The sequence below is a fragment of the Coregonus lavaretus genome (assembly GCF_964263955.1).
Source record: "Coregonus lavaretus genome assembly, chromosome: 17".
Classification (NCBI taxonomy): Eukaryota; Metazoa; Chordata; class Actinopteri; order Salmoniformes; family Salmonidae; genus Coregonus; species Coregonus lavaretus.
In genome coordinates, this window is record NC_140004.1 from 11,651,784 (window position 1) to 11,662,666 (window position 10,883).

General features: G+C 43.1%; 1 protein-coding gene across 1 annotated transcript; it reads left to right on the plus strand.

The window, feature by feature from the left end:
* The first annotated feature begins 2,569 nt into the window (after positions 1 to 2,569).
* Positions 2,570 to 9,986, plus strand: LOC311144286 (ubiquitin-conjugating enzyme E2 R2-like). The gene is made up of 5 exons (XM_084180301.1): positions 2,570 to 3,625; positions 4,039 to 4,125; positions 4,233 to 4,330; positions 6,888 to 7,022; positions 7,253 to 9,986. The coding sequence occupies exons 1-5, from the start codon at positions 3,449 to 3,451 to the stop codon at positions 7,521 to 7,523; spliced, it is 768 nt and encodes a 255-aa protein (XP_084036427.1). The 5' UTR covers positions 2,570 to 3,448; the 3' UTR covers positions 7,524 to 9,986.
* The last annotated feature ends 897 nt before the right edge of the window (positions 9,987 to 10,883 follow it).

Sequence of the window (10,883 nt, forward strand, 5' to 3'; positions counted from 1 at the left end):
TGTGACGCAGACAGGGTGTCGTGAGTGGTGAAACAGAAGAGTAGTTCTCTGTCCTTTTGAGTTTTGATGCCCTACAAAGTGATGTTAGGATATATAAGTTATCCCGTACAAGCTTTTGTGCCAAATACATTACGTTGTTACAGGTGTCAAGCGTATGGGCATGTGGCAGCAGTGTGTAGGAGGGAGGTTCCTAGGTGTGAGAAGTGTGCAGAAGGGCATGAGACAAAGGAATGTGTAGCATTGGGGAAAGTAGTGGTATGTGTTAATTGTAGGGGTGCCCATGGGGCTGCGGATCAGAAATGTCCGGTGCGAGAGAGGCAGGTTAAGTTTTCCAGGGTTAGAGTAGTGCAGAAGTTGTCGTATGCTGAGGCAGTGAAAAAAGTAGAGGAAGATGGGTGAAGGGGAGGTATCCTGAGAGGAGTGGTGTGAGTAGTAGAGCTGTACCAGTACAGAGGGATAGGCCAACAAGTGACACAGTATACAGTGCCTTGCAAAAGTATTCATCCCCCTTGGCGTTTTTCCTATTTTGTTGCATTACAACCTGTAATTGATGGATTTTTATTTGGATTTCATGTAATGGACATACACAAAATAGTCCAAATTGGTGAAGTGAAATGAAAAAAATAACTTGTTTCAAAAAATTCAAAAAAATTAATAACGGAAAAGTGGTGCGTGCATATGTATTCACCCCCTTTGCTATGAAGCCCCTAAATAAGATCTGGTGCAACCAATTACCTTCAGAAGTCACATAATTAGTTAAATAAAGTCCACCTGTGTGCAATCTAAGTGTCACATGATCTGTCACATGATCTCAGTATATATACACCTGTTCTGAAAGGCCCCAGAGTCTGCAACAACACTAAGCAAGGGGCACCACCAAGCAAGCGCCACCATGAAGACCAAGGAGCTCTCCAAACAGGTCAGGGACAAAGTTGTGGAGAAGTACAGATCAGGGTTGGGTTATAAAAAGATATCCAAAACTTTGAACATCCCACGGAGCACCATTAAATTCATTATTAAAAAAATGAAAGAATATGACACCACAACAAACCTGCCAAGAGAGGGCCGCCCACCAAAACTCACGGACCAGGCAAGGAGGGCATTAATTAGAGAGGCAACAAAGAGACCAAAGATAACCCTGAAGGAGCTGCAAAGCACCACAGCGGAGATTGGAGTATCTGTCCATAGGACCACTTTAAGCCGTATACTCCACAGAGCTGGGCTTTACGGAAGAGTGGCCAGAAAAAAGCCATTGCTTAAAGAAAAAAATAAGCAAAAAGGTTTGGTGTTCGCCAAAAGGCATGTGGGAGACTCCCCAAACATATGGAAGAAGGTACTCTGGTCAGATGAGTTTAAAATTGAGCTTTTTGGCCATCAAGGAAAACGCTGTCTGGCGCATACCCAACACCTCTCATCACCCCGAGAACACCATCCCCACAGTGAAGCATGGTGGTGGCAACATCATGCTGTGGGGATGTTTTTCATCAGCAGGGATTGGGAAACTGGTCAGAATTGAAGGAATGATGGATGGCGCTAAATATAGGGAAATTATTGAGGGAAACCTGTTTCACTCTTCCAGAGATTTGAGACTGGGACAGAGGTTTACCTTCCAGCAGGACAATGACCCTAAGCATACTGCTAAAGCAACACTCAAGTGGTTAAGGGGAAACATTTAAATGTCTTGGAATGCCCTACTCAAAGCCCAGACCTCAATCCAATTGAGAATCTGTGGTATGACTTAAAGATTGCTGTACCCCAGCGGAACTCATCCAACTTGACGGAGCTGGAGCAGTTTTGCCTTGAAGAATGGGCAAAAATCCCAGTGGCTAGATGTGCCAAGTTTATAGAGACATACCCCAAGAGACTTGCAGCTGTAATTGCTGCAAAAGCTGGCTCTGCAAAGTATTGACTTTGGGGGGGAGGGGGTAAATAGTTATGCACGCTCAAGTTTTCTGTTTTTTTTTGTCTTATTTCTTGTTTGTTTCACACAAATGTTTTTGCATCTTTAAAGTGGTAGGCATGTTGTGTAAATCAAATGATACAAACCCCCAAAAAATCCATTTTAATTCCAGGTTGTAAGGCAACAAAATAGGAAAAATGTCAAGGGGGGTGAATACTTTCGCAAGCCACTGTATGTTTCAGTAAGATTGGATTTTTTGCATTTATAGCAATGGTTATCAACTGTACTGCAGGGATGGAACCTAAGTTACAGAAAATGGAGGTTGTGGTGGCAGCTGCAGAGAGGGATTTGGGTGTGCGAGACTTAATGTCAGAAGAGTTACAGGGTGTGTTAAGTGGTGGTGGCCCTTCCTTTCAGGCTGTTGGCCTGAGGTAGGACTAAATAGATTTAAATAGTGGAGTAGGGTGGTGGGTTTTTAGTGAGTGTAGGGTTAGATGGTATTTGTTTATTTATTTATTTATTTTTGTATTCTTATTTTTTTTCAAGCTAAATATAAGGTAGTTTTACTTCAGTCTAGTAGGTGGCGGTAATGCAACATTTATTGGATGTCAACTGCCCTTAAACCTCATCGAAGAAGAAGAAGAAGAAGAAGAAGAAGTGGCTAGCTTCACACAGTTAGTGCGCGAGGCAGCAAGTGCATTGGAATCTGCCGAAAGCAAACTGCGAAGTGAGGAACGAGAGAGAGAAAATGAAGTTCCTGCACACGTGGATTAATGTATACCACTGTAGTTATTTTAAATAGATTCTGCTGGTCGGACGGCATTAAAGCTAAATCATAAACGTTTGATGAGTTTGAGACTAATGGAGCAGCTTTCTATGCTCGCGCACACAAACAAATGACTGAAAACAACCCGCAGGACGTGCCGAGACGTATCGACAGAGAACGGACAAATGACATGGGAACATTTTTTGAAACACCCTTTGTCGTCTAATTATACTTTTCGTTATAACATTATGACACAAGTTAAAATGGTTGGATATCAAAGACGCTAGCAAGCTATATTTTGAACGTAGCGATAGAAGATAATTTGTAAACGGCACCACCCGACCACCCCTCCCTCCAGAATAAAACCATAACATATCATATGCTCATATTGAGGAATATGCGGCGTTAAAACATTTGACACGTCATAAAACCGTATAGGAATATTTTAGTCTCTACCAAAAGCAGCTTCCTCATTATCTACAGAACTGTCAACAGAGCTAGCAGCAGTTTGTCGCTTTGTTTACCTCGCTGCTGGAGCTAGCTAGCTAACGTTTTCGAGCAGGCTGCACAGTTGGATGGATAGCGTTAGCTAACCTAGCTACCAACTAGACGTGGTGGGTAGTGCTTGCATCCCCTCTATATGACTACCAGCTGTTGCTTGTTGGGACGAGCAATTTGAATTGGTCCTGTTTTATTTGTCTGGCTGTTAAGAAAGCTTCCAAAGAGCGAGTGCAAACGGGGTCGTCCGGTTTTCAGCCAGTCTTCATTGCCACTGGGTCACCATGGCACAGCAGCAGATGCCAAGTTCTCAGAAGGCACTAATGCTTGAACTGAAGTCTCTCCAAGAGGAACCAGTGGAGGGTTTCCGCATCACACCAGTAGAAGAGTCCGACTTGTACAACTGGGAGGTGGCCATATTTGGACCCCCCAATACACTTTACGAGGGAGGATACTTCAAGGTGAGGGAGGATTTCCTCTGTCATGTCTGTGGGCAGTACACCTAATCCGGAACCTATAGCTAACTCTAGTCTAGAGCATAGCAAGTATATCAATAAAATAACGAGAATCCAAACAGTACTTCTAGCATATACTAACACACTTTTTTTTTGTTATATTTATATGTAGACAATAACGGTACCCCTGCCTAGAGAGCAGTGTTTCCCAAACTTGGCATACCACTTGTAGCCTTTCCATAGTTTTATTGACCATATAAATAAACATTGCAATATTTTGTTACAACTGAGGCTTAAGCTGTCACCCAGGAGGAACTTGCCACCACCCTCAAGTGGGTGTCGATATGTAACACACTATTTGTGAAAAGCCAGATTATTCCTTCCCTCACACATCACTGACTCTCTCTCTAATTTCCCAGGCACACATTAAGTTTCCAGTTGACTACCCCTACTCTCCACCTACTTTCCGTTTCCTCACAAAGATGTGGCACCCCAACATATATGAGGTGATGTATACCACATTGTATGTTTGTGTCTTGATTTTATGTGATTATATGCGTTTATGGGGAATTGTTGGTCTTGCTGTGGAGTGTAACTTGTTGCTTGTCTACAGAATGGGGAAGTGTGTATCTCCATCCTTCACCCCCCTGTTGACGACCCCCAGAGCGGAGAGCTCCCCTCTGAGAGATGGAACCCCACCCAGAATGTCAGGTAAAACACCTGGCAACACCTGGGCTGCGTTCAGGATGAAAGAAACCTAGCAAACGTTAGTGAACAGACACAGCCCTGTTCTGAATGACCTGTTGACAAACGTAATGATGGTTGCTCAACTGTCTGGTGGCTCAACTGTCTTTCATAAAATACATTACTTGCTGCTTGGGGTCATCCACAAAGGTCAGAGGTCTCATTCACTAAATGGGAACAATTATAGAGCTCGCCAGCTTGTAGTCCTAAAAAATGGAAATGAGTTGGTATTTTCTCCCTCTGGATTGTTGGAGATTGCTATGGGGAAAATAATGGCGTTTTGGGATATACGCCGAAAATAAGGTCAGAGGTCAACATAGGAGATCTAATATGTTTTGTTCTATGAGATATCAATCAGTTAACATTAGGTTTATGCATTATATAGACTTTGTGCTCAAAATAAGTCAGTTGCTAATGAGTCGCTAACTGTCAGAGAAATGGAACTACAACATTAGTCGCAACATTTTTCACATCACTACGCCGACCACGCAAACTAGTCTACGCTACAGTTCTCCAAAAAGCTAGTTAGCTCAGTTAGCTTTCTGTTTACCAGCTCGAACAGAAGCGCAAGGATGGTATATTGTTTTGCTCCAGGCTGCAACCATATCTCTTCAGCAGGAATGTGCTTGTTTTATTGGTTCCCGAACGATGTTGGAGACTTTGGGTCCATCTGATAAGGTAAGCTAAGCCTGTTGGCTAGACGTCAAAGGCATGCGACCTGAGGTGTAGTTTTATTTTTGAAGATGTTTTGATTAGATACAGTGCATTCGGTAAGTATTCAGACCCCTTGACTTTGTCCCCATTTAGTTACGTTACACCCTTATTCTAAAATGGATGATATGTTTTCCTCATCAATCTACACACAATACCCCATAATGACAAGCAAAAACAGGTTTTTATTAATTTTTGCAATTTTATATATAAAAAAAAAAAGATACCTTATTTACATAAGTATTCAGAGCCTTTGCTATGAGACTCGAAATTGAGCTCAGGTGCATCCTGTTTCATTGATCATACTTGAGATATTTCTACGACTTGATTGGAGTCCATCTGTGGTAAATTCAATTGATTGGACATGATTTGGAAAGGCACACACCGGTCTATATAACGTCCCACAGTTGACAGTGTATGTCAGAGCAAAAACCAAGCCATGAGGTCGAAGGAAGTGTCCGTAGAGCTCCGAGACAGGTTTGTGTCGAGGCACAGATCTTGGGAAGGGTACCAAAAAATGTCTGCAACACATTGGCCTCCGTCATTCTTAAATGGAAGAAGTTTGGACCCACCAAAACTCTTCCTAGAGCTGGCCGCCCGGCCAAACTGAGCAATCGGGGGAGAAGGGCCTTGGTCAGGGAAGTGACCAATAACCCAATGGTCACTCTGACAGAGCTCCAGAGTTCCCCTGTGGAGATGGGAGAACCTTCCAGGACAACCATCTCTGCAGCATTCCACCATTCAGGCTTTTATGGTAGAGTGGCCAGATGGAAGCCACTCCTCACTCAGTAAAAGGCGAATGACAGCCCGCTTGGAGTTCTTCAAAAGGCATCTAAAGACTCTCAGACCATGAGAAACGAGATTCTCTGGTCTGATGAAACCTAGATTAAACTCTTTGGCCTGAATGCCAAGCGTCACGTCTGGAGGAAACCTGGCACCATCCCTACGGTGAAGCATGGTGGTGCCAGCAACATGCTGTGGGGATTATTTTCAGCGGCAGGGGAGACTAGTCAAGATCGAGGGAAAGATGAACGGAGCAAAGTACAGAGATCCCTGATGAAAACCTGCTCCAGAGCTCGCAGGACCTCTGACTGGGGAGAAGGTTCACCTTCCAACAGGACAACGACCCTAAGCACAAAGCCAAGACAATGCAGGAGTGGCTTCGGGACAAGTCTCTGAATGTCCTTGAGTTGCCCAGCCAGATCCCGGACTTGAACCCGATCGAACATCTCTGGAGAGACCTGAAAATAGCTGTGCAGCAACGCTCCCTAGCCTGACAGAACTTCAGAATGGGAGAAACTCCCCAAATACAGGTGTGCCAAGCTTGTAGCGTCATACCCAAGAATACTTGAGGATGTAATTGCCGCCAAAGGTGCTTCAACAAAGTATTGAGTAAAGGGTCTTAATACTTATGTAAATGTGATATTTCAGTTTTTTATTTTTAATACTTTTGCAAAAATGTATAAAAACCTGTTTTTTCTTTGTCATTATGGGGCATTGTGTGTAGATTGTTGAGGGAAAAAACTTTTTCATCCACTTTAGAATGAGGCTGTAATGTAACAAAATGTTGAAAAAGTAAAGGGGTCTGAAAACCTTCCGTATGCACCGTATACCTAAAAGTTGAAGAATGGTGCGCAACATTTCGGGAGAATGTGTCTTTCAGTACGTACTGTTGTAAAACTTAGCTAAATGTTTCATCAACTGAATGTACCTGTAACGTGCCTAGTGAACACGGCCCAGATGTACTCACCTGTGACCTTACCTGTGCACTGTTTGTATCTGCATGTTTGTATATGAATATGTCTGTGTTCAGGACCATCCTACTGAGTGTGATCTCTCTGCTGAATGAGCCCAACACCTTCTCCCCGGCCAATGTCGATGCCTCTGTTATGTTCCGCAAATGGAGAGAGAGCAAGGGCAAGGACAAAGAGTATGCCGAGATCATCAGGTACTTAAAATTATCTCTTTAACACACAATGAAAAACAATGTGCTCCTTTACACACATACGACTAAACATGCAAATTCAGTACAATCAATCACTTCATTTTTCTACCTGGAACCTTTCTCTCTTTCACTCGTGTCTGTCTGTCTGACATTGTATTTACTGTCTGTTGTGCTCTCTCCCTCTCTTTATTTTTCTCTCTCTCCCGCTGTCTTTGTCTCCCTCTTTCTCTCAGGAAGCAGGTAGTGTCCACTAAAGTAGAGGCGGAGCGGGACGGGGTGAAGGTCCCTACCACGCTGGCAGAGTATTGCATCCAGACCAAAGTGCCTTCCCACGACAGCAGCTCGGACTTGCTGTACGACGACCTCTACGATGATGACATTGAGGAGGAGGAGGAGGAAGACGACGATGATGCAGAAGCAGGGGGTGGGGCTGGGGGCCAGATGGCCGGAGAGGGGGGGGACTGCTTAAATGATGAGGAAGACTCGGGCAATGAAGAGTCATGAACTTCCTCCTCTCGCTTTTTATCCCGCTCCTCCACACACCCTTTCTACCGAGGACTCTGCTGCAGCCTCCTCCTATCCTTACTTTCTGATTCCTTACCACGTGCGCATACACACACACACTCACTCTCTTGCTGGATCCATCCCTTATTGACGGCTTCCCATAGCACTTACTTTACCTTGAGATTTGTTTTAATCTCTGTCAAACATGCCATATCCTATTAAGGCGCTCTACACCTGAAGCAGGGATTCTAACCGTTTTTAACAGCTGTATGGGGGTCAGATTTATTTAATGGTTTATCATGGCATTCTTCTTATTCAGTCATTTGAGGAGGCAGTTTTAAACAGTTCAACAGAATCAAATGCTTTATAATGACACCAATCTGGCATGTATGCTGTCTACCAGTGTTGCCAACTATTTAGTGAGAATTGCTATTGGCTGCTTGATTTGTCGCTAGAGGTCGCTAGATGATGTTTTGCTGTTACCATGACATTTTCTCCCCTTCTCCCGCTGCACACCCCCTCCCCTTATGTTTCTCTGCCTGTGTGTGTGGTGTTGCTGTGACTTCTGTTGCAAAGGCAGCTTTTCTCACTTTCATTTGCGGCATTATTGAGTGGGAAAAGTCACTAAATGGTATCCAAACTCTGACAACTCTCCAAGGCAGCCTGAAAAGTAGCTGAATTTGTCGCTAGGCACTTTGACAAATAAAAGTTGATGTGGGGGTCTGAATATAGCGACTTTAAGTTGGCAACACTGGTCTCTACCCCCTCCCAGGGTTAAAATACACATGCCTCTTACAAACTAGTTCCAATTCCTTTTAAACTATATTGTGGTAAACCAAATCCTATTCATATATAAAACCACAATTTAAATTAACTAATTTGTTCTTAAGCTGTGGAACAGGGTGGTAAGATGCACTTAATTAACATACCCCTCTCTTACTCTCTCACACAGTCAACAAGATGAAGACCCTTTAGTAAAAAATATATATACTACATTTAAATTTCTGTATTGCCCTGGCAGGGATCTGAACATAAAAAGGACACGTTGCAATTTTTGCTTGGTTCCCCATGTTTCTCTTTGAGTCATCCACTCAATCAAAGATCAATGGCAGATAGGAAGGGTTTGGCACTGACTCCCAACATGCATCTCTTTGAGTGGATTCATCTCAACATGCATATTTTCAATCAGAGACCAGAGAGAAGCAATCTCTGCTCCAACCTCTGAGGTGAAATGCACCTGAAACTGATAAAGGGACTCTGAGACAGGATGCTAAGACACATGCTTGATGTCACTTAAACTATTGTGCTCTCAAACAGAAGATGCTTCCGAATATTGGTACGGTACCAGCGCTGGATAATTTCCATGGGGACTGGATTGGCGATGTTTCCGTGGAGACTGATTTGTAACAACCCATTCTTTCTATGCCTATGGGGGACTTGAACACCAGGGGTGAAAGAGACAAGTGGACAACCCCCCTACCCCTCTCCACCCCACAGAGCGGTGGAGCCATCAAACTGCTCTGCACAGAAAACGGCACCGAGAGAGGCAACACTGCTGTTTCAAGCAGATACAATTTGTTTTGTTTGTATTTGCTGTAGTCAATCTCCCGTTCAATGTTTGATGAAAACCTCTCTCTTTACCCAGAAACACAGGCAATGAATGTTGGATCACCATGGGAAGTGTTGGCCATTCCATAACACTTTGTTACAGCTAAAGTTTGGGGTGTGTCATCTTCCTCTACTAAGGGTGTGTATAAGCAACAGACCTTGGTTCACATACTATTTGAAATCATATTAAATGTCCCAAAAGTGCAAACCCCACTCACTGGACACCCCAGACTGATGAAAGCAAACTATTTGATTTCAAATAGTATTTGAACGCAGGTCTGATGAGCCAGACATTGAGGTTAAAAATGCTTGGGTATAAAGGAGTGAACTCTTTGAGTTCCAAAGTAAATGTGATTCATTATGTTTTGTTGCCAAAGAGATTCTCTCCCAGTGCCAGTCACAGGCCCTTGACCCCAGATAGGTAATCATTACATAGAACAGTTTGGGAACAAGTAGAGCGCTACATAACCATTATGATAATTTATTAGATATTAGTTCTCAATTGTTTAATTTTAAATTAACTTCAAGAATGGCTTAGAGACTTTGGGCTTGATTCAATCAAATGCACAGGGCAATATTTATGCAGTAGCATGTAGGCCTAAACATAGTGGGTAAACAAAGATATTGTGTAAAAATTGCTAGGGAAGGGTGGCTTGGATCCAGCCCTTGGTGTCTTTCAGCTAATGTTAAGTGTTTGTTTAGAGTATAAAATTCACATTTGTTTTTCATGGTCTAATTGAACTTATGTCATGAACCTTTTCTTTTCATGGATGTTCACTGAAGATAAAATAAGCTTATTTTGTGAGTCTTTAACTTTGGGTTGTTTGTTGCACAGTAAAGTCAAATAAATACAGAGAGCGCTGTAAATTGTCATAGTTATTATTTTAACCTTTAGAAACATCCACTTGTTTGATATTTGTTTCAATGAAAAAGAACGCATTCAAATGAAATGCCCCCCAAAAAGTTTGCTGATTATGAAAATGGGTGAATGAAATAAAGGATGAATACGGAAGCAGAGGCAACGGAGTCTCAATAGCAGGTGTCTGCAGCATTGCGCACCTCCCACTACTGATCTCCCTGTGTGGCACAGGAGGCTACTGAGGGGAGGACGGCTCATAATAATGGCTGGAATGGAACGGTATCAAACACATAGAAACCATGTGTTTGATACCATTCCATTTATTCCATTCTAGCCATTACTATGAGCCCATCCTCCCCAATTAAGGTGCCAGCAGCTGCCTGTGCTGAATGGTGTGAGGTGAGGCTCTCAACCTTCTAGTTTCTGTCCTTTTTCTTTGAAGCCACATGGTCCTGAGAAAGGAAAGTTACAGAGTTAACAGCCATAAACACTGGATATTCCTGTATCAACAGGTTCAACTGTATAACAGTGCAACAACAGGCTGTGCTCTCCGGAGTGATGAGAAGCATCCACTTCCCTTCTTCCTCTGCTTTGCTGCAGATGCGATGCTGAGGCGATCACTGGCAGAGGAAACATCTGTAGAGGGCTCCAGGCTGGTGGCATTAACTACACTGAACAGAAATATAAATGCAACATGCAACAATTTCAAAGATTTTACTGAGTTACAGTTCATATAAGGAAATCAGTAAATTGAAATAAATTCAATAGGCCCTAATCTATGGATTTCACATGACTGGGAATACAGATATTAAAAAAAGGTAGGGGCATGGATCAGAAAACCAGTCAGTATCTGGTGTGACCACCATTTGCCTCATGCAGCGCGCACATGTCCT